This window comes from Rhamphochromis sp. 'chilingali' (genome assembly GCF_963969265.1).
Source record: "Rhamphochromis sp. 'chilingali' genome assembly, chromosome: 1".
Classification (NCBI taxonomy): Eukaryota; Metazoa; Chordata; class Actinopteri; order Cichliformes; family Cichlidae; genus Rhamphochromis; species Rhamphochromis sp. 'chilingali'.
The window spans coordinates 67,901,140-67,925,423 of record NC_137929.1 but is presented as its reverse complement, the minus strand read 5'-3'; the positions used below and the strand labels follow the sequence as shown (position 1 = coordinate 67,925,423).

The following is a 24,284-nucleotide window of genomic DNA, read 5'->3' as shown; positions in this document are numbered from 1 at the left end:
CCCACCACCACTTCCCCTGCCGGTGGCGGACTCCCTCAGGTATCGGTGCGTTGGTGGTTCTTTGTATCTGGGGGTGGGCGTCCGGGTACACACCGGCTCACTCCTTGGCGGCCGCTTATTGGGGCTCGCTCGGGCCACTTTGGAGGTGGGGTGCCCCCGGCCTCTCGGCCTGGGGCTCGGTCACTCAGGCACAGCTGGCTGCCGGCGGAGCTCACGGGCGCGTCACTGCAACTCCCCCTGGCTTCTGCTCCGCGGCTGCTGAATGAGCTCTCATCTGGGACTCTCCTTAGCTCTTACTGGGACAGTGGCGCGGCTGCCCCTCTGTGGGTCTTCCTTGGTCTCTTGTGTTCTGGGGGCCTCTGGATGTCTGGAGTTTTGATCTCCTCCATACCTGCTTGATACCATAGAGGACAGGGCTGTGGCTCCCCACACTCTCTAGCAGATCATTACATGGAGAAACCTTTGGAATGCAAGCATGCTGATCCACACAGGTATGCACACAGGTGTACACATGGGTATTCACAGATGCGGACTACAGCTTTCTTGGCTGCTGCCTCAAAGCACACTGTGCGCTGTCTATCTTGCGTGCTGCACAATATCGTTTATTATTTAGTAACTATTGATATCTATGACTAGCTAGTTTATTGTGATGGTGCTTTTTTTTTTATTATTATGTTGCTCTTTGTTGTTTGCTGTCTCCCCTGTTTTTTTTGTTTTTCTTTCTCTCCATACAGGTGACCCAGGAGTTTTTTTTTTTTTTTTTTTTTCTCTCTTCCCCCCCTTCTCACCGTCTCTTCTCCCCTTTGGTTTTCTTTCTTCCTCTCCCCCTCTTTCTTTCATTCTTTCCCCCTGTCCTATTAAAAAAAAAAAAAAAAAGGATGACAAAGGATGAACTGAAGCTCCGCCATCACGTGATGTCACATGCTGCTGTTTCTGATGTCACTTCCAGAAAAAAAAAAAAAAAAAAAATACTAAATGTAGCACCCAACTCAAGTAGCTCTGGATTAACCCTCGGTTAAGATGGTGATAGTACTCTGAGCGGGGCCCTGGGTACGTTACTTATTTTATTGGTAAACAGGAGAAACGATAGCTAACCAGTTTTAACCTTTGTACTTAGAAATCTTAATGTTGGCGGTGCCTCCACTTAGTGAAAATAAGGAGTTCTGTCTAATCTTCACTAAGAATAATGAATTTATCTAACATGTTAAACCTCTCTTTTACCTTTTTAGTAACCCTTATCACTTATAAACTCTGTAAATCATAAATATGACACAACACAAAACTTTAAATTCAAAATGTAAGATTTAGTCAAAACAAAGTATGATTTAAATAAAAATAAAAAATACAATATTCCCAGTTCTGAAGTGTTTCCTTACAATTCAATTGGATGGTTTTTTCCTCTTCACAATTCACAGTCAATGTTTTGGAAACAACACATTTATCCAAGATATTCCCCTTTTAAGTTCAGTTCAAATTTGTAACCTTTTAGAGCTCATTTACTGAAACCGTTGCAGGCCTGATCGTTGCTCGGGCTCGTTGGGCCAGAAAACACACAAATGGCCGCTTCGCTTGATAAACAAGCAGAAAACAAAACGCACGTGCTCGTGGCTACTCACAAATCCTTCGGGCTAAGTGCGAGGACAAGCTGAGGGGCAGGCTCGGTTTGTGACCATGCGGCCTCCACTCGGCAACGTGGTCGGAATTAGCGGCATACATGGGCTGCTGAGCACACTGGGACAAACCCACGGAAATCCTATCCACAGCAGAAGGGTCCAGAGAATTCCTCTCGGTCCACTGTGCATTAGAGATTACTATTTAGTTCCATAGAGTAATCTGTAGCTTACATACTCAGCATACATAGCTAATAGGGGTGCAATGATATTCGTATCGATATTGAACCGTTCGATACAGTGCTTTCGGTTCGGTACGCATATGTATCGAACAATACAACATTTGTAATTTATTTTATCAACTTTCCTTCCGACGATGCTGTCTGTGTTGAGCGCTCAGTGAATCTGCGTTCGACTACTCCGCCTAGGCTGCACTGTCGAGCGCAGATCCACTGAGCACTCAACACAGACAGCATAGTCAGAAGGAAGAGCGCAGGGCAAGCTAGCAAGACACATGGACCTCCCCCACCCTCATTCAGATCTGGCGTTTGGAATTATTTTGGTTTTCATGTGACGTATGACCCTGAAGGTAAGCGAGTCATGGACTAAAGTAAAACAGTATGTTGGATGTGCCATGCAATGCTCAATTACATGGGTGGGAACTAGTGTGTTAGCGCAGTTAGCTCGTTAACGTGTTGGCCGTCTAGCCCCACACACGGGGCGATCGGCGGTAGCTCGTTAACGGAGATTTGCCGTGTTGTGGCGTTAAGGTCATTTCAACGAGATTAACCTGAAAGCACTAGTGGGAACACAACGAATATGACTGCACATTTACGCAGACATCATCCTAGTGCAAAGACCAAAACAACAAGCATGCTACTAACTTTAGCCGAGTCATTTAGACAGCTGTTAGCACATGATTCTCCTTATGCTGCTGAGAATATAGCCCAGAAGAAGCGGATAGTATAGCTTTTATTTTGGAAAGAGACATTTCTCTGTAATAAACTCTCTTTTCCAAAGATGAGTGATTCCTCAATCAGATACAGGGCTCGCAATATCGCTAGCCCGACGTCCCGGAGCTAGCGATTTTTTTCAGTCGGGCTACCAAAATCTATCTCTGCCCTGCCCGTCGGGCTATTGTAGGAAAAATATATGTCAATGCTTTTGCATTCTTTCAGAAATGTAGCTGGGTAATTATGTCATTGGCATCGGTGAGCCACTGTCAATATGTGACATATTGAAATCGTGTTTGAATTTGCGCTTGTTTTTTTGCTTTCACTTTGCAATCGTGCGAACTGTGTATAGAGAGCGACAGCACTGATCTGTGAGTGATGATAATTTGTGCACCAATTCCTCTGACATCGTCTTATTAATCGTTAGCTTACTATGCAAACATGACAAGTGAAATCTCCCGCAGCTTAAACATGTGAGAGGTTGATCGCGCAGAGAATCGCTGAGCTTATGTGAGTCCGTGTGTAAAAGCATTTCAGTTCTGCTGAGCCAAATAAGACAGGTCAGGGTGAAGAAGTGACAGCCAAAGAAAAGCTTACCACAAAACGGAGAAGTTATGACAAATCAGACTATAAGGCAAAAAGAAAGTGCAGCTTTATGGTTTCATGGACAAAAGAATTTCTGTGGCTGCAATATGACGAGCTATATAACCAGGGCTGCACATAAGTGGTCCGCAGGTGCGCATTCGCTGTCAAAATAAAAAACACGCACAAGGGTTAGGGTTAAATTTAAAAACTGTACTTTTGAGTTAAAATATATATTTATAATTTTAATAAATGACAAATTAAAAAGGCATGAACATTTTTTTTGTATCGAAAAAATATCGAACCGTGACACCAAAGTATCGAACCGAACCGTGAATTTTGTGTATCGTTGCACCCCTAATAGCTAATACAGGCTCTAAAATGCTAACATGCTAACTCGCGATTAACATCATACATTTTAAGTACTTATACATTCCGTTTAAGCTCAATGCTAACTCCACATTCAGTACTCACTCATCACAGGGCAAAACAGTCCATAACAGGAACGTAGACTCTGCATCCACGGCTATTGTTTTGACTATTCTCCCGTTAGCTCTGGTACACAACCTCCTCCGGTAACGTGCTGCTGCCGACTCTCACTAGCTTAGTTTTTCTTTTCTTCGCCTCACTTAGATCCCGCCTTCCTTACGTCTGATTGGACAATAGGTTTACATCAACCAATGGGATAAAAACAAATACAAGATTGACAACCCAAAATGAGCTTGTAAAACAACTTGAAGCAAATATAAAGTTTTCCTTGTTTTACATTAGATAACAAACCTTTGGGTTTCTTGTAACTTTAACTCCATGAACACTTAAATTATAATTGACTTCTATTTATTGTGATTTTAAACACATTTTTAATGCATTTGAACTCTTGTTTTGTTTTTTTAAACACATATGAAATATTTACAATAAAGTTTTTACATGACAATATTTATATCCTTTTAACCTGTAGTGTCTAAAATAGATATTTGAGACCAGGCTACATAAACAATATATATAACTTATATAAACGTATATATAACTTAATATTGCACACATGCAAAATCATATATACATATATATATATATATATATATATATATATATATATATATATATATATATATATATATATATATATATATATATATATATATATTTCCTTTGCAGCAAAGGACAAACCACTGTAAGTTTTCAACTTTTTTACTAACGCTGGTTTTTACCCTTTAATTCATCCATTCTTCCATCATTCTGACTCAGGAAAACATTTGCAAGCTTTTAATGGGGATAAGTCGATTATATAAAAAGGCTTTTTCTAAATGTGTTTCACCCATTTCTCCAAAAATTAAGAAAATGCATGTAAAGTTGATTTATTATATTTACCCCGTTTTAGTACTTCTTAAAACAAGACTCAAAGTTGAGGTGGACCTGTGTTACTTTTGTGATTGAGCTTGTGAAACATTTCAACTCTTGTTTTTTTCTTGAACTGATTCAACCAAATTTTGGTTAGACATACACAGCTGTGTAACGCTGAAGTTTGACAGCATCCCTCATTTTGATATCTTTGTCCACATGAAACCTTCTGAAGCTTATATTTTAAAAAAGGCTTCATTACTCGAGGTTTTCCAACATAGTCCTCTTTGGTGACATCTGGTGGACAGAATGTGAACAGCAGCTTGAATCTACAAAGAAGATGAACGGCTTCATCACGACTGCCCACTCTGTAGAGCTGTGACACGTGACAGTTCTAAACAATTAAAATTGGCATGTGAATGAATGAAGTCTTTATTTGTCACTTGCACTTGCCTACAGGTGAAATTGGACCTTTTCTGACCATATATGCAATACAAAAACATCACATTGTCTATTTGATTAATAATTTCAGTGTTAAACGTTTACCCTGGTGTGTTCTCCCTTTGCTTGTGACTTCACGATATTTGAAAACATACCAGATAGAAAAAATATTTAACCATCAACCCATCTCAGAGGAAGAGGAAGTTTGTTCCAGTCTGAGCGTCTGTCCAGTGTGAGGCCTGTGATTGGTTGACTGTTAGGAAGCAACAGTGACTTCCTGTTTTGTCCCTCAGCTGCTGACTCAGCTCAGTTCACCCATCCTCACACTGCTCTGTGGTGCTGAAGCACCAACATCCTGCCTGGAGGGAAGGTACCCCACAGCAGGGGAAGAAATAATGAAGAGAGTGCACCTGATGTGGTAACTAGGACATCAAGCTTTAGTATGCTTCTTCGCCCTTAGACTATGTTACTGTTTATCATCCTTACTTGGTATATTTTCAGTTAAACCTCAGGTAGTTTAAGTATTTATGAACTAAACAGTCTCAATTTTGCTAGATTATGTTGTGAGATTTAATTTCAGTCTTTGTGATTTAGAGAGCAGTAAATGTCACTGTTGAATGAGTCCTTTGACTTCACTCCTTTTTTATGAGATTTGCCTAAAAGGATGTGATTTTCTGATTTCTTCTCATGTTTGATGCTCTTATTAGACACTACACTGTCTCCAGGTTTGAAGGTTCCTGCTGGTGGACCAGCTCTGATGTGCTTAAATAAACTGAAGTTTGTACAGTCAGATTATCTTTGTAGGTTTTATGAGCCTTTGATCAAATAACAGTCTGCATGTCTCTGACCAAGAAGGAGGCAAACTCTCTGCTGTAGTCACAGAACAACATGTAAACAACAGAACTTGGTGACAGGAAACAGGGAAACATCTTCCTTCACTGAGGTCACAGCAGAGTCTTTAACTTTCCCATCACACCACTGGTGGAGTCTCATCCCAGCCGGATGTTTGGTACCACGAGTAAAGACCCAACATCTCCAGCGTGACCTCTGTTTAAGGCTTTTATGCTGAAACATTTTTTTAAGGGTAAACGCACCCGTGCCATGAAGATAAAGACACATAAACATGTGACCTGGAGTTTTTGAGCTTTGCTTTAATCTGTGGTTAACCACAATAATCCTGAAGCCAGCTTAATGTGTTTTAAAACTGAGGAACAAAAAAGGAGAAGAAGATTAAACGCAGAAAACAGGAAGTAAGAAAGAGTCAAGATGTGACTGTTCACACTTTTATGTGTTCGATCATCTGAGAAATAAAACGAAAATCTTTGCCTCGGGCATTATGTGAAACTTCTGAAACCTTTAAATTTACTGAAGCAAATGTTGAAGCGCGAGTAAGAACAAGAGATGCACCAGTATCATTGTCTTCCTCACTAACTTCAGTGAAACCAGTAAATCTGTTTGTACAGAAGAAGAGTTTGTTCCTCTGTGTCAGCTTTATTTGACTCCTGTGAGCTCCTTAATGTAAAGCCTGTTGCTGATGCTGTGTGAACTCCAACGTCTGAAATCAGCAGCTGTTTCACTTAAGGCACATGTGACCAAATTAACACACATACCTCAATCTCCTCCCAGCATGCACTGGAGGCCTGTAGGCTGTCAGATATGGGATTAGGGTTATTCTCTGCATTCATGAAGGTGTTTAATGTTTTATGCTATGATATCCACACATTGCTTAGCTGGAACAATAAAACTCCTGCTCTGACTTCCTTTTTTAAAAATATCTTTAGACATGAACAGAAGAAACTGATGCACCTATTAAAGCACCAGAGTTGCAAAAAATCATTTTCTTGAGTGAGTGCAGTAAGATGTTTCTTCTGGTTTTGTTCTGTATTTGCAGTAATGGCCTTCTCTGTGGTTCACACATAGAGACGTCTTTTTGGAAATGGAAGTTATTGTCTTTCTGCGTCAGCTGATAGAGTCATGTGATGGAGTCATGTGACGCAGTTCATTTGAGTCAGCAGCAAATTAGCAGGATTCATTTACAGCAGGATGAAGATGTTTCTACTGTCTCTGCTACTTGTGAACGGTACTGTTACCTTCAATTATTAGTATTATCATTAATGATGATTTTACTCTATTTTACATGAGGCGAATGATCTTACTGTCATTTTTATAAAATGTTGATTGTGATACGTAGAATTTATAATCTGTTATATATTTTAAACCATAAACTATTGTTACACAAATTATTTCAAGTAAAATGGAAACAATGGGGATGATTGATTTCATTAATATAGTTCATGGCTTGTTGCTTAATGGCTTATTATGTGTTTTCATTAAGAAGTTATGAGGGTTAAAACATTTGTTTAATGCTCTAAATCTGGAATGTGGCAACTTTGAGTTCTGGCGCACCAAAACTAGCACAGAGTGGATCTGGTTTAATGCCGCAGGACTTAAGACATAGTAGAGAAATCAGAGTGTGTCCAGTGAAGGACTGGACCAGTACATGTGAAGCAATGTACCAGGAGCAGCTCTACACCTTCTACAGGTTGGGTCCACCTCTGCATATATGCACACCAACTTAGCCCTGGACCAGTGCTCCCCATGATCTTAAATTGAATAAGCATGTTTCGAACACACACTGATATATTGTAGACTTGGCCAAGGATAGAATGCCGCAGTTGATCTCTGATATGAATGTTAAGGTCTTTTTCTAATTTAGTCTTAATGAAAGCTACTGGAGAACATTGTAAATTGTAAATGAAATAGTAAAGAACTGATGTTCGTTTGAGAATTAAAAAATCATCTACAGGATCGTCTGTTTTGAGGGAATCGTACTGTCACTGTCTGCACATAGTGTGTGACCTGTAAAAAGCAAAAACACTGAAGAGCAGCAGTGCCAACACTTGCAAATTGTCCATCTACACATAAGTCTGCAAAGGATTTTAGACCCTTTCTGTGCCAGATGTGGAACACCGTCACTGAAGGAAAAAACAATTCATTTGCTCCAATTGGGCCTTGAAGTGAAAAAGCCTGGTGGCCAATGCTCTTCCTAAACTGGGACCAAATTCTAAGAGGTTGATGGACTACTCTATTATTACTAGGCAAGAGAAAGGGATAAGCCTAAAGTCACAGGTAAAGAAACCATGATGACCCAAACTGGTGATGACAGTTCAAGATTGTAGCGTCACCAATATAATGCATCATAAAACAGAGTAATAGCCCATTCCTGATATTTGTGGCCCAATGGTAGTACTGGAAATTGGAAAGGGCTAAGCCTCCCACCGGCTTGGGTCTTTGAAGAAGAGCTTTCCTCAGTTTTAGATGTTTACCATTCCAAATAAATAATTGATTAAGAAAACCAGAGATTTAAAAAAGGGTTTGAGAATTAGGACTGGAAGGCATTCAAATACATGTAGAAATGTTGGTAGTAGCATCATTTTTACACTGTGTCAAATCCCCAACTCTTTGACCTTCAGGCTGAAGGAAGAACAACACTCGGTGTTTAATGCTGAATCAACAATCTCTTTAATCCATACACTTCTCATTATTCCATACAAACTCTTTAAGCATTACAAACGTCTGGACGGAAGATATGCACAGGAGGGTGTCTGGCAAACTCTCGAAGTGTCCACGTGACCATTTCTCACATTCTTATAGCTTTGGCCCCTCCTCCAAACTCAGCACTCACATTCTCTCTCTCTCTCAGTGAGCCTAAGTCATGACCTTGGCTTCCTGTTTTTCTCCTCCTGTATGTTCTGTTCTCTTTGTAATCAGAAAAGCAAGGCCATGATGCTCTGCAAACAGTATTTCTTATAAATCAGCAGTATAATGCATCATAAAACAGTGCAATATCCCATTCCTTTTTTTCCCAGAATAAACAATCAGTTACAATCAAACAATCAATCTGCTGGTCCCTCTCTAGTCTGATCAACAGTGTTTCAGTAACTTTCCACTAGAAGATGCTCCCCTGTTATCTACTTTCTCCCAGGCAAGCGTGGGCGAGAGTCTACAGCCTTCTACCCTCCAAGGACACGTAGTCTAATGCCTTTATTTTCAGGCCTGTGTCCACTTAATACTACACTATATGGTTATATGGCATTTTAGTCAATATAAAGCATAGAATTGAGGCACTTCAAATATTTCCACAACTGTTAATCCTGCCCATTAAAGACAAACATGATGGCGTAGAGCCTAAAATGGTAAGAATAGGGACAATTAGTTAATACTGAAGCAGACCATGTTTTTTTTTTTTTAATAAAAGTCTGTAAAAAATCAATTTGGGCCTGGAGATTTCCTGGATTTTCTCATTATTATTATTATTAATATTATTATTATTTTATTTATTTATTAACTGTTTTAAACTTCAGCCTTGTCTTGACCAAGTTACTGACCAATTACAAGTAGGTTGCAAGCAAATGATTTAATGAATGCTGAGATGGTGTTAATCATATACTATGATCTTCACAGTCACCTAACCCAGCTCAAACTCTGAGACATTTTAGACCAACCAGCATTAAATAAGAGGATGTCTTGGGTAGGAATGATTTTTACATTCTCCAGGAGGATAACAGGAATGTGACGAATGTATGCAGAGGAGACTGATGGAGGATCAACACTTGCTGGTTTTGCTGTCATTTGTTTTATTTAATGGTCAATGTTATATTCCCAGTGCTGCAGGCTTGTCAAATCTAAAACCATTATTTGAATACAGTCAAGCAGTTTGAGTTTGATTTTACCGGTTACAATGACATTAAAGGCATTAACTTCAGTCTTGGAACCTGAAATGAATCTGTATGTTTCCCTGGTTGAACTGGTGCACTCAGACTGGACTATTCCCATTTCCCTCACAGAGTGCAGATTTTTCAGAGAAGTTCGACATGTGCTGATTGAATGCTCTTTGATTTCAGTATCTCAAATCAAATCAAATCAAATCAAATCACTTTTATTGTCACATCACATGTGCAGGCACACTGGCACAGCACATGCGAGTGAAATTCTTGTGTGCGAGCCCCACAAGCAACAGAGATGTGCAAACACAACAACACAAACGAGCAAAATACAAGAATGGCCAACCTGAAACTAATAAATATATGTACAATATATAATAGTGTATGCATTTCTGGATGTGTATACCAAATATTGTCCTACGTGTGTGTGTTTGTGTGTGTGTGTTTGTGTGTGTGTGTGTGTGTGTGTGTGTGTGTGTGTGTGTGTGTGTGTATACACATTTTTACAAATTAAATAGTAAAAAAATAAAATAAAATAATAATAATAATAATAAAATATATAAAATATACAGAGTTGAATATGTGCAAAACAAGTGGCATTTATATACAGTGTGGAGTGCATAATGTTGAAAAAATCTCTTGTCCTTATAAATAAGTTACCTGCACTCCTGCAAACAACCTCAAAATATGAAGCTAATTTGTGTTTTTCTATGTGCTCACAGTTTCCCAGGCTGTGGTGGTGGAGGTGAATGAGGGGAAAATGTTTGTCCTATTACCCTGCCAGTACTCAAGAGTCATATTTAAGAACCCCACAGTGATGTGGACTCGCAATGATCTTAATCCCAAAACTGTCCACCGACAACGAGAAGGAGGAGATGATCTTAGAGAACAAAACCAGCGTTACAGCGAGCGCACATCGATGAGACCTGATGCTCTGGACTCTGGAGACTTCAGCCTCACTCTGAGAAAACCAGCAGAGTCTCACAGTGGAAAATACACCTGCTCCATCACTGATGGAGAAGAACTGATAGTGAGACACATATGGCTGCAAGTGAAAGGTAATAAATAAATGACAGCTGCTGTAACCACAGATCAAAGACTAATGCCAGACTCAGGCCCAGGTTAAAATATGTTGGATGATATTAATTTTCTGTTGTTTTTTCCCAGCAGGATCTGTGTTCGTGGAGAGGTTTATGACAACTTTATTCTGTGTTGTGGTCATCCTTGTTTGCATAGCGTATGTCTACGGTGCTCTCAGGAGTGAAGCATTACAGCACAGAGCAGAGAAGTAATGTGAGTCTGTGTCTTGCTGTGTTGTTCTTTTGTATGACTGCATTCATGTTTAGGGGTTTAGCCGAACAGACACATGTTCTGCTGCTTTCCTCTCCGTTCTTTAGGAAATGTAAGAGGAGAAGCTTGCTCTGCTCCACAGCTGACCTGCCTCAGGAAACTACAGTGGACTGGAGGTGCTCAAACTACAAACATGGCTGTCCACATCTGATGGTTTAACTGGCATGCTAAAAACAGCCAAAGTGAAAATGATTCAGATCTGTTAACCTAAATATATAACTGCTGTTTAGATTGAGGTCAGAGGTCCTTAATACTGGATATTACACTCTGGACAGGACACACACACCAAACTGTCTGTTTTCTGTGTTGTACTGATGTTAAGCTGTTTTCTAGCAGGGCAGTTTTTCCTTTTTGACTCTGCTGGTGACCATCGGGGGCACGCTTTAAAAACTCAAAATCTTACCAAGTATGTTTGTCTTATTTCTTGTGAAAAAAAAGTCATGACACTTAAAATAAGACAAAAGCAGCTAAAGAGTAATATTTCAGTAAGATATGTGAACTTATTAGCCAGTGAATCTTGAATTTCCACTTGTTCTATTGGCAGATTTTTCATTATTTCAAGTAAAAATATCTTGTATCAAGTGAGACAAAAAGTAAATCACTCACTCAGACAGTGTTTCTACATAAATGCTTTCTATCTAACATTCACATCAACAAGCTGCCCAAACAGATTTTATTTGCAAAGGGGAAGCAAACCATCAACCTTCTGATTTGTCGATGACCTGCTCATCCCCCTGAGTCACAGCAGCCTCGTGTGTTTTAGACGTCAGTGAAGCACATTTGTTCCATCAGTATGTTTTCAATCACACGTGAGAGTAACAGTCTAACTGGGGAGCATGAAAATGTTTCATTAATCCACTTGTGTGATCTTAAAGCTTTCCCACACCCCTGAACTGTTTCATAAACCTAAACGCAACAGAAAATAAAGTTTATTTAAACTTTATATTTTCTTCAAACAGTTTTAAAATAAACCCGAGACCAGTGAACATCATGAGTGTGGATGTGGAAGCTGCTGCTCTGTGAGCGTGGGAAAGTTTCAAATAAATACAGGGTCATGAGTGGCCACATGGGGGCGCTGCTGGGCGCTTTTTGATCTATTCAAAAATGCATTGATCCTTCAGTCTGCTGGGTCTGAGCAAACACCGTAAAATCACAGCATTGTAAATATAATGAATCTGAATATTGAAGAAAAAGAAGAAGCTTTATTTCCACAGATGAAGGAGAGATGTTATTACCTCCTGTTTTACAGTTTATTTACAGACACACTTAATTTACAATAAATCTGAATTTATGGTTGTTATTCATTCATATCAGCATGTGTGCTGTTAGAGCAGCTTCTTTCTGTCACACCCAGAAAAGACTGAAGTCCATTCTGAGCCTGTAAAACGTCTCTGTCGTTAACACGGTTTTTGAAACAAAGCCCAGAGTCCTTCTGTCCTGAACTGTAGAAGTTAATCATTGATTTTACCCTCTGCCAGGATCAGAGCTTTACTCCACCTGTCTGACTTCTTCATGTGTCTGTGTCACATTCACTGACTGCCTCTTCTTCTTTGTTTCTCTTTGAGAAGCTTTACATTTAAAACGAGGCATCGAAGCTTCAGTAAAGCCTTTATTTAGATCCTGTGTGCAGCTGCACGACCAACATGTGACTTTCAGCTTTGATTCAAAGTGTTACATTAACAGCATCACATTAACTGATCTGGAATGAAAGACATGTTTACACAGGGTGAGGCTGTTCACTTATTTAATGACACTAAATGAATGAAACACATCAAACCTGCAGCTGGTTTAAAGTGTTTTATGGTTTTTGACTGTAATTTTAAATAAATGTGCTGAAAAGCTGAAGTTAAACCATCAGAGAGTAAAAACTAAGATCTTACAGGAAGTCCTGACCTGCTCGGCTGCAGGTTCAGTTTAACAGAGTTTGAGTTTCTGTTCTTCTCTACATACAGACTGTAACACCGACCTGAAACTGTAAACTCGTCATTCAAGAACCAAATTTAAACATTAACAAGTTTGTTTTGTTTCTTTTCAAAGTTCACATCTTATTGCTGCTTTACTGAAGTTTGGTCGAGTCGGGCTGTAAATGATCTGTGACACAGACACACCTTAATGAGCCGTCTGCTCACACTTCTCCTCACAGACTTTGATTTAACTCTGTGGATCAGCTGTGACATGGTCACAGTGGGTACTGTAGCCGTCAGCCTCATGTCCCGTCTGAAGCAGTGTGAGAGTGTCAGTAGATGATCAGCAGAGGAAAGTGAAGCTGCTGTGAGCTGATGTCCTGAAGGGCTTTTAAAGAGTCTCTGAGTTTGACAGGAACATGAAGATGTTTGTGGTGTTTGTGATCCTCCTGCACGGTAAGTACACCTTCCTCTCTCTGCTCTCATCATCAGCTTTTCTTTCATCTCTCTCTCTTTAATGTGTTGAAGTGCAGCAGGAGGAGATTTCCATCAAACACTGGATTCTGATTCAGATCAAACTAACAATCCAAAGCAGCAACTTTCAAATCTCTGGATTCTTCTTGGTGGCTTTCAGATGAGCTCATGTTACAATCAGCTGCTGTGTGTGTTGTTGTGTAGCTGAAGCTCGGACTCACATTTCATATGTGACCAAAGGAAACTTGGTGCTGTGTGTGTGTGTGTGTACGCAGTGGCGGTCCTAGCCTGTTTGGCGCCTCGGGCGAACACTCCCTCTGGCGCGCCGCCCCCCAACCACCACACGCACATATGAAGAGAGAGAGAGTATGCATAGTATGCAAACGGCTACCAAACAGCCATCATAATTCGTCACACAATGAGAACAGGACAAATCAACAACTGACACTGACTAATTAATATTAAAATCTGTAACATAATGTATTGTTTGGAGTTTAGTCTGTTACTGTTGCTATTTTTACCATTTCTTCTTGGAGCAACTGTAACCCACATTATTACCTTAGCGATTAATAAAGTATTCTGATTCTGATTGGTTCAGGATGACCTGCCATGATCCAATCACACATCTGCTTACCTGCATCTGTTGCTCGTTTCTCCTCCTCTTCTTTTCTATTTTTTCTAAACTGAGGACCTGATGGCTTTGAACTTTTCTTGTCCATCTTGGTTTTAATTTTGCACTCCAGTATGAACACCCATCCCCCAACCCAAGGATCACCACAACATGATCTAACACACCTACACCTTAGTTCACAGATTCACTTTGTCGAGGGTGCATTTCTGAGATTTCACACAACCCAGGATTCAAATCATGAATAGATAATGGTCTTGGATTTACAACATGAATGAAATGTGCTCTATTTGGAAGCAGCTGGCCCCTCCCCTTTCGACGGGTTGTGTGTGAGACTTTAAATCATCAAACTGTAAATTTTAAATTGTTATTGAGCCCTTTACCCCGAGTCCTAAAGTGTATGTTTATTTTCTTACTCTTCTTATATTTATTGTTTGTTTACTTGCACTGCTGTAACTGGAGCCTCGTCGTCTCGTCTCTCTATATGCTGGACTGTAGCGGAGATGACAATAAAGTTTACTTTGACTTCAGCAGCGAGCAGGTGCACCGAGGGCTCTCGCGCTCACTTTATAGAATTTCGAAAAAACATCGGTGCAAATTATAAGTCTGTATCATGATGTCTGTTGTTTTCATGTTTGTTGGTTTGTTTTTATTTTGTTTTATTTTGCGAGTTGGTTATTAGATGCTGCTCCAGCCAGTCAGAGACTCCCCCACCGCCCCGCCCTCTCCTCCCTGTGCTGCAGGCGCACCTCGCAAACGAAGGGCGCCCTTACTCCCAGCAAAAGGGTGATAGAAAACCAATCGGTGCCTGTGCCATTCCCAATATGCGCTGGCTGATGTCGGGGCAGCATGAGTACGAGCAACTTTTATTTATTTTTTGCCGATGCCCGTGATGCCGCCCCAGGCAACCGCCCGTGTCGCCCGTATCTAAAACCGCTACTGTGTGTGTCTGTGTGTGTAAGTGAGGCTGGATGCTTGTTGATGGTTTTGAGTCTGCAGGACTGTCAGCAAAAACAATGTTGTGGTTTAGCAGAAGCTCTGCACTGTGTTTGCACGCAGCACTACAGGAAGCAGCACAGAAGCAGTCACTTCTACACCTCTCAAGTTTAATGTAACTTTCCCGGTGAAATGGTCAGACTGTAGCTGAACGGAGAAAACGCAGCGTCACACTGTGCGCCACGTTATTGTTTCACTGAAACGCATTTCTACAATACTGTTACTGTTACTTGTACTCTCTGCAGTGTTTAAATGCTTACATATACACACACAGTTACTGTCCCTCCACACATACGACTCGGTTCTGCTTCTATGCCCCAGCTTTGTTTACTTTTTCCCACCGAGGCTTCTAGACTTCTGATTGGCCAACATTTCTGCACGGTTAGGAATCTAGCTCCACCTGCTGCTTTGGCATGTTCATAGCAGCGTTTTCCTTCATTTCTGCCTTTATGTGTGGACGGGATTATTTTTTAAAACGAAAACAGAAAATCTCCATTTTCAAAAATACCCATGTACGTGTGGACGTAGCCTGAATGACATGGTACTCTCCACCTAAGAACTGAGGGTGGTGGGAAGAGAGAGGCCTGGGTCTGTCTGCCCCAGTGACTCATATCTGGATAAGCAGAAGATGGATGGATGAAACCTGCTGCCCAGCTGTCGTACAGTAGTGTTGGGTGCAGGCAGCGTGGAAAGCAGCCTGTATTGTGCCAGTGCCAAAAATAAGGTGTCCGGCTATATGTTTTTTTCTTTCATTTTTCTAATGTTTTCAATACATCCAACCCAACATACTCAAAGACAAGCTCACAGCAGACTGAAAATGCAACTGTGAGTCCTACCATAACCAGGAATACTTGGGTGATGGTGCCATCATGTTGTGTACAAGATTCAGCGACTGGACTGGATAAAATCTTCCTCACACTGAACACCTCAAAGACAAAGGAAATGATAGCAGATCTATGAAGATTCAGGCCTCCTCTCTAGCCTTTGAAAGCTCGTGTCACACAGAGGTGGTAACAAAGATAAATATCTACGTTTACGCCCTGATAACAAACTAGACTGTAACTTGAACACAGACGAACTATAAAAAAAGGGGCGAGAGCCTCGTTTTGTTAATAAAACTAAGATCTCTCTGCAGTTAAATACTGAAGGTGTTCAGTCTGTGGTGGAAAGTGTGCTGCTCTACGCTGCAGTCTGCTGGAGAGGCAGCATCAGGAACAGTGATGCAAGGAGACTGGACAAACTGGTGAGGAGAGCTGTCTCTGTGAGCCAGACTGGGCACAGTGGGGGGAGTGGTGGAAAGATGCACAACTCTGATCGACCACTTCATAACATCTTTATGGAAGCAGAAACCATCAGTACTGACTCATCAGGCTTTTAATTCTCATACAAATGGCTGATGAGTTATGTCAGACAGATGAATTTCCCTCTGAGATCAATAACATTTTTCTTGGCACCAATTAGACAGTTCATGTTTCAAGGATCTAGTTTTATAGAAAAAACCCAGAGATTATTTTTTAGCAAAATTTGAATCAGTGTTACACGATCTTCCCCTGCAATGCACTCAACTAAAGCAATGCAATTTTTTCATAATGCACATTTCAATGTGCCTACACAGCAGACAGAAACAAACATTTTTGATACAGTGGGGCAAAAAAGTATTTAGTCAGCCACCGATTGTGCAAGTTCCCCCACCTAAAATGATGACAGAGGTCAGTAATTTGCACCAGAGGTACACTTCAACTGTGAGAGACAGAATGTGAAAAAAAAATCCATGAATCCACATGGTAGGATTTGTAAAGAATTTATTGGTAAATCAGGGTGGAAAATAAGTATTTGGTCAATAACAAAAATACAACTCAATACTTTGTAACATAACCTTTGTTGGCAATAACAGAGGTCAAACGTTTACTATAGGTCTTTACCAGGTTTGCACACACAGTAGCTGGTATTTTGGCCCATTCCTCCATGCAGATCTTCTCGAGAGCAGTGATGTTTTGGGGCTGTCGCCGAGCAACACGGACTTTCAACTCCCGCCACAGATTTTCTATGGGGTTGAGGTCTGGAGACTGGCTAGGCCACTCCAGGACTTTCAAATGCTTCTTACGGAGCCACTCCTTTGTTGCCCGGGCGGTGTGTTTTGGATCATTGTCATGTTGGAAGACCCAGCCTCGTTTCATCTTCAAAGTTCTCACTGATGGAAGGAGGTTTTGGCTCAAAATCTCACGATACATGGCCCCATTCATTCTGTCCTTAACACGGATCAGTCGTCCTGTCCCCTTGGCAGAAAAACAGCCCCATAGCATGATGTTTCCACCCCCATGCTTCACAGTAGGTATGGTGTTCTTGGGATGCAACTCAGTATTCTTCTTCCTCCAAACACGACGAGTTGAGTTTATACCAAAAAGTTCTACTTTGGTTTCATCTGACCACATGACATTGTCCCAATCCTCTGCTGTATCATCCATGTGCTCTCTGGCAAACTTCAGACGGGCCTGGACATGCACTGGCTTCAGCAGCGGAACACGTCTGGCACTGCGGGATTTGATTCCCTGCCGTTGTAGTGTGTTACTGATGGTGACCTTTGTTACTTTGGTCCCAGCTCTCTGCAGGTCATTCACCAGGTCCCCCCGTGTGGTTCTGGGATCTTTGCTCACCGTTCTCATGATCATTTTGACCCCACGGGATGAGATCTTGCGTGGAGCCCCAGATCGAGGGAGCTTATCAGTGGTCTTGTATGTCTTCCATTTTCTGATGATTGCTCCCACAGTTTATTTTTTTCACACCAAGCTGCTTGCCTATTGTAGATTCACTCTTCCCAGTCTGGTGCAGGTCTACAATACTTTTCCTGGTGTCCTTCGAAAGCTCTTTGGTCTTGGCCATGGCGGAGTTTGGAGTCTGACTGTTTGAGGCTGTGGACAGGTGTCTTTTATACAGATGATGAGTTCAAACAGGTGCCATTCATACAGGTAACGAGTGGGGGACAGAAAAGCTTCTTACAGAAGACGTTACAGGTCTGTGAGAGCCAGAGATTTTCCTTGTTTGAGGTGACCAAATACTTATTTTCCACCCTAATTTACGAATAAATTCTTTACAAATCCTACCATGTGGATTCATGGATTTTTTTTTTCACATTCTGTCTCTCACAGTTGAAGTGTACCTCTGGTGCAAATTACTGACCTCTGTCATCATTTTAAGTGGGGGAACTTGCACAATCGGTGGCTGACTAAATACTTTTTTGCCCCACTGTATATTAACTTATTTAAGCAGACCATTTAGTATCAGCAACATTTATACTATAGTTTAGACCCCTAAGAAACTCCTGATGGTATTTTTAGTTGTAAAAATTGAAAACTGCTGATTGAAATTGAATTTTTACTCATTTGAAATGACGAGCGGCAGTCAGGTGCCTGACCTGTTAGACCTTTGTATTAGAATTTCATGGTCAACAGAGTCGAACGCAGCAGTGAGACTGAACAGAACAGAAACTGCAGTTTCATGGATATGTGCTCGACTAAAGAGGTGCAAGACTTTAACTTTGTCAACTACAGCTGAAAACCCTTGATGATTAAAATAAACTACAGTTAATGTGATTGGCTGACTACTCTGCTCCCTGCAGATAAATGTGGTCTCTGAGACAAACTCACAGCGTGCAGCTAATCTGCGTTTATGTGTCCTCAGTTTCCCAGCATGCCCTGGCTGTGCTGGTGCAGGTGTATGAGGAAGCAAAGGTTGCTCTGCTGCCCTGCCGGTTCTCAGGCTTCATTCCTGATCAACCCACAGTGATGTGGACTCGCAGTGATCTGGATCCCAAAACTGTCTACATGACACAAGAAGGAGGAGATGACCTTACAGGACAAAACCAGCATTACAGCGGGCGCACATCAATGATGGTCGATGCTCTGAACACTGGAGATTTCAGCCTCACTCTGAGAAAACCACAACGGACCGACGTCGGCAACTACACCTGCACCATGAGTGATGGGACAGGAGAATGGAGACTGACAGATTTACAGCTGCAGGTCAAAGGTCAGCAACAAACCCCAGATGAAAATACAGGTGAAAAAATCTGTCCTGTAGACAAAGGTCAGAGGTCAAATGGAGAGGTAGTATATCCTTAAAAAAACTGGAAGGAAGGACAAAAGAGGTTGAGGGAGATGAAAGCGGCAGGAACTGAACCATCTACAGCCACTTTTTATGCAAATCAGATGGATGAGCAGGAAATGCTCTAAAAATGTGCTGATGCGAGATGGAACGACTCCTCTGTAACTCTAAGATGAATGTGTCTGCTTTTGCCACTGCAAATGATGTTGTGAATCTGAGTTTTTAGCCATTGCATTATAAAGTATTTGCTTATAATACTTATACATAGGAGATTTTTCTTTGGTGGACTGGCTAAGCTGGAGACAGAACCTGTGAATGTTTAATGAAGGCACCCAGAATAAAGGGCACAGTCTCAGTTCAGGAGACAGAGAACCTCTCTGCTTTTAAGATCAGACATCAACCTTTCACCACCCTTGCTGCTGTACACTCAAAGTGCTGGGAGGACTTCCCATGATACACTGAGCACTTCTCGTCCACTCCCCTCTTTTCACCCCACTTTTCAGTGGTTTCCCTGTTGGTGAGTAATGCCCGGTAAACCAAATAATACCATCAGACATCTTCACCAGTAAAAAGCCAGAGTCAGAGCTCAGGAATGCAGATGTTCATCAGGTTTCAGTTACCACTAATGTTTTTCTGCTCCTGCTCTTGTGGTTGATAATGTTGCTCTTGTCCTCATAGATGACCCAATGAAGGTGACAGTGGGGGAAGGGTCAGAGTCTGTCCTCTTACCCTGCAAAACAAAACCTGGGCTGCCAAAGGACATCGCACTGGAGTGGACTTGTGCTGACATAGTGATCTATGTGTATCCACACAAAAGCGACCACCTTAAGAAACAGGATGGACTTTACAGAGACCGAACGAAGATGAATGAAGACCTGCTGAGAACTGGAGACCTCAGTCTGACCCTGAAATACCCCACAGAGAGAGACAGTGGAGGATACATCTGCACCATCTACAGGGACAAAGACATCCTGAGACAGAAAGTAGTGCTGCAGGTCAAAGGTAAGTGATGCTGACACAGGTCAGAGGTCAATGCTAACAATCAAAGTCACGATTCAGAGATCTTGCTTTTTTTGTGTGTTTCTCCACAGAACAATTTCCACCCTGGGCCACAGCTCTCCTGGTTCTCCTGGGTCTTCTTGTGGTTTCTGGAGGTCTTTTATTTCATTTCCGGCACTATTTCATGCCAGGTAAGTGTCTCCTACTACACTCCCACAATGCTGATGGTTAGCAGGTGTCCTCTGGTGGCTACGTTATAGTCAGTTTTCCTTCAGAAAGTTCATAATCACCATCCAGATGAACATTATCTCTGGCTGGGCCTTTATGTTTGGTTAAGCCATAAAGCAAGTATGGACATGTTGAAATTTCATCATATCCCTCAGCTAACAGGGTTAGAATGACGTTTGTGGTTAGAGTGACTTTTGTTGCCATGATGCCAGGTGTCTCTTGGAAATGAGATTTTTAATCTCAATGAGATTTTTTACCTGGATAAATAAAGGACTAATAAAAAAAATAGAATATTTCATACTGGAACCAGTCAAACATGTTTGAACTGCAAATATTTGACTTCATCCAGTCAAATAAACTGTGCTCATGTTGTGCTTTTTTGTCCTCTCAGACCCCAAGGTGGAGGTGGATTCAGAGGTGGAGTCTGTCCAGCTGCCCTTCAAAACCAAAGTTCACCTGCCTGAAGATGCTAAAGTCGTCTGGAGTAACTCTTACAACAAAAATGTCCACGTGTATGAGAACGGCTCTGACCAGCCTGGAGAACAGGAAGTGGTTTACAGGGATCGAACAAAGATGAATGAAGACCTGCTGAAAACTGGAGACCTCAGTCTGACCCTGAAACACCCCACAGATGGAAACACAGGAGCCTACACCTGCACCGTCTACAGCAGGGAGGGAAACATCTTGCTGAAGAGAAAGGTGGAGCTGAAAGTCAGAGGTTAGTGTTGTACATGCAGGTCAAAGGTCAGAGGTCAATGTTGTAACTAGATGACCCGTGCTTGTTCCTACCATTATTGGCTGACCAACAATCTTTTATCTTTTTCTGATGAAAGAAGCTTAACCCTTTAAGACTGGGTTAAGACACGCTCCATTTTGCGTCACTGTATTTAAATCCCTGTAGAACTGCAACCACATAAGCTAGCGTAATAATTGTTTTTGCATATGAAACCAGTTGCACTTACATCTTATTCCATCAGCTCATCCTAAGTCAGGGTTTCCTTCCACATGCAAAAATGCATGAAAAGCAGTTGCAGCAACAATAACATAATATTCCAGAAACACGCTTAAAAATTGGCGTATCCCATAAATTAAACTAAGAAGACACTCAAAATAAATCTCCTGAGGTGGGAAACTATTTTGTGCAACTTTTTTGTATTTACAGTTTTGAGGGATAAACCTCTTAAATTTCCCTAACTAGAAATATAAGTTAAAAAAACAAACAAACAAAAAACAACCCTAAGATGATTTCAATTTTTTTGCTTCATTGCACTTTTTTGCAATTTATGTAGTTACTGTGGACTTAATGCATACATATTATTAAAATCTGAGCTATAACAGTTGTATTGATGTATAGCAACTTGAAATGCTCTCTAGAATGGCACTACAGCATGTAAAAATATAAAGATAAGCTCTAGCGGACTTGGTTCTATGGTCGGTCCTAAAGGCAAAATAAAAACTACAATACTTCAGGACAAAATCTATATTGAAATGACTCTTTCATCAATTTATACAAACAAGATGAAAATATTTTGGAGACACAGGAGCCAATCAGATGTTGACTTGCTCTTAGGCTGCATTGCATTTGTCTGTTTCTGTGTCTGCATGCTGGTCATTAAGAGTCAGTTCTCCAATACTGAAGACAGAAACTTCAGTCATTCATTGTTTTATCTCCTTTGGGTGAAAGGAGAGGTGAAATTGCCATCCCATAGTGACAGATCATACAGTGGTTAGCACTGTTGTCAAGTGCAGGTTGCACAGTCTCCCTGTGACTGTGTGGGTTCTCTGCAGCTTCTCAGAAAAGGATCTAATTTGCATGAAAATGAGACATGATCAGGACTTGTGTGCTGATTGTTAGAAATAAGAACTGGTACTGGTGCATTTTGTTTTTGACGGCATGTTACAGAGAGAGGAAGTCCAGTTTTGGACAGTTGCAGCTAATGTCTATGATGTGTCTGCTCGTGAGTCTGTAAGTTCAGTCGGTGTGTTTTCTGTTTTACTTTGAAGGTCCGTGTCGGATGTCAGTGTTTCCTGTCCCATCCCTTGCCACGTTAGCCTGATTTTGTTCCAGCTGTGTCCTATCTCTCGTTTCCTGATAGCTCCCTCTGTGTATTTAAGCCCCATGTTTTCCTTGGTCTGTGTCGCTATATCCCTCACTTTAAGCTGTGTGTACGTTTGACTGCTTTGCGTGTCCCGTTAAGTTCAGACCAGAGTAAAAGAACCATTGGTGTGAAAATGCTCTTAGAGCCACAAACATGCTGCTGACGGCTGCATGTTTGATCTGATCTGCTTCCTTCAGCGTTCTCTACAACTCTGAACACCTGCTGCTGTCTGTACAGCTCATGTTGTGTCTGTTGTCCTCTCAGTCTGTCAGGTGGAGGTGGAGGAGGGGGCGGAGTCTGTCCAGCTGCCCTTCAAAACCACACAAAACCTGCCTGAAGACGCCACAGTAGAGTGGGAATACTGTGAACCTGAATGTAGGAAGGTCCATTTGTATCATAGTGGATCTGACCATCTTGAAGAACAGGACCAGGATTACAGAGGGCGAACCACGATGAATGAAGACCCTCTAAAAACTGGAGACCTCAGTCTGACGCTGAAACAGCCCACAGAGAGAGACAGTGGGAGATACAGATGTGAAGTCAAAACGGGTGTTGTACTCCTCAGAAGGAAAAGACTGCTTCTCAAAGGTTGGTTGGATGGTTGGTTGGTGGTTTTTGTGTGTGTGTCTGACTGTGTTGTGTCTCCTCTGCAGGGAGAGTTCAGGTCCAGGATCAAACAGGGGACATCAGGAACAGAAGCAGCTCCATTGATCCGACTCCTCTGATGGCTGATCAATCAGTTTGATCTGTGTGTTCTTTGATTATTGATCAGTGATGTCAGAGTGGAGTCAGTGTGTTGTTGTTGTTTGTGACTCAAATCTCCAGAAGCCGAACAAAAACAGACTCACAGGTCTCATGCAGAGAAAGAGACGGTCCTTTAAAGTGATACAGTACAAATGCTCAACCTGCCTCTATGAAATAAAACAATAAAAAAATCTCAGCTGTTTCAGAACTGCTTCTGGACAGAGCTCTCAGATGTTGGTCCTGGAATCTGCTGGAGCCACTCGCCTAGCACGGGAGTCACCACACCGAGTGCTCCCACTACCACTGAGACCACTGTTACCTTCACCCTCCACATCTACTCGAGCTCTTCACTGAGGCCTGGGTATTTCTCCAGCTTCTCATGTTCCTTTTTCCTGATGTTGCTGTCATTTGGTACATCTATCACTACGGCCGTCATTCTCTATTTGTCTGACACTCCTATGTCAGGTTGGTTATTCCAATCTGTAATACACAGATTAGAAGTTGTTGATCAAAGCAATTTCTTATAAAATTGCAAATCTGGTTTTCTTTATGAAAGTTATTCTAAAGAAAATGAAATTGGTCACAAACCTGATAGTTAACAAACACAGATGTACAAGATGTTTTAAGGAGATACCAAACCAGGAAGGAGATGCTGTGAACCAGCTGTGGTCAATAGTTTGCATGTCTTGATGATTTTGGAGTTTTTAAATATTTATTTCAATTTTTTTTCAGGTTCGATTAATTGTACAGGTTATCTCTTTATTGCCTTTAAAAAAATCTAAATCAAATATATGCATACTCAACCATCACCAGGGCTGGACTGGGACAAAAAATCGTCCCGGGCATTTTGACTAGAGACCGGCCCAGCAGGTATTATAGGAAAAACCATAAAGCCTTTGAATGAAAACAAACGCTGTTGTCACAGGTACAGTGTCTTGTTGGTACATATGTGTCAGTCTAATAAACTTAAACCTACACCATCCCTATTCTGGTATTCTAAACAGTACCTGACAGTAGACTGTTGGTCGAGTTAACCTCCTGAACTATCTACAACACATGGTGAAAACCTGAAATTAAGACAGAGAAGACTAGAGGTGAGACATGATCATTACT

General features: G+C 41.3%; 1 protein-coding gene across 1 annotated transcript in view; it reads left to right on the top strand.

The window, feature by feature from the left end:
* The first annotated feature begins 13,190 nt into the window (after positions 1-13,190).
* LOC308397153 (butyrophilin-like protein 2) overlaps positions 13,191-24,284 on the top strand; it is an 86,614-nt gene continuing 75,520 nt past the window's right edge. Inside the window, exon 1 of the mRNA XM_080882927.1 lies at positions 13,191-13,358. Within this exon, the coding sequence (XP_080739053.1) occupies positions 13,322-13,358 (37 nt within the window). The 5' untranslated portion in view covers positions 13,191-13,321. The remainder of the gene's footprint in view (positions 13,359-24,284) is intronic.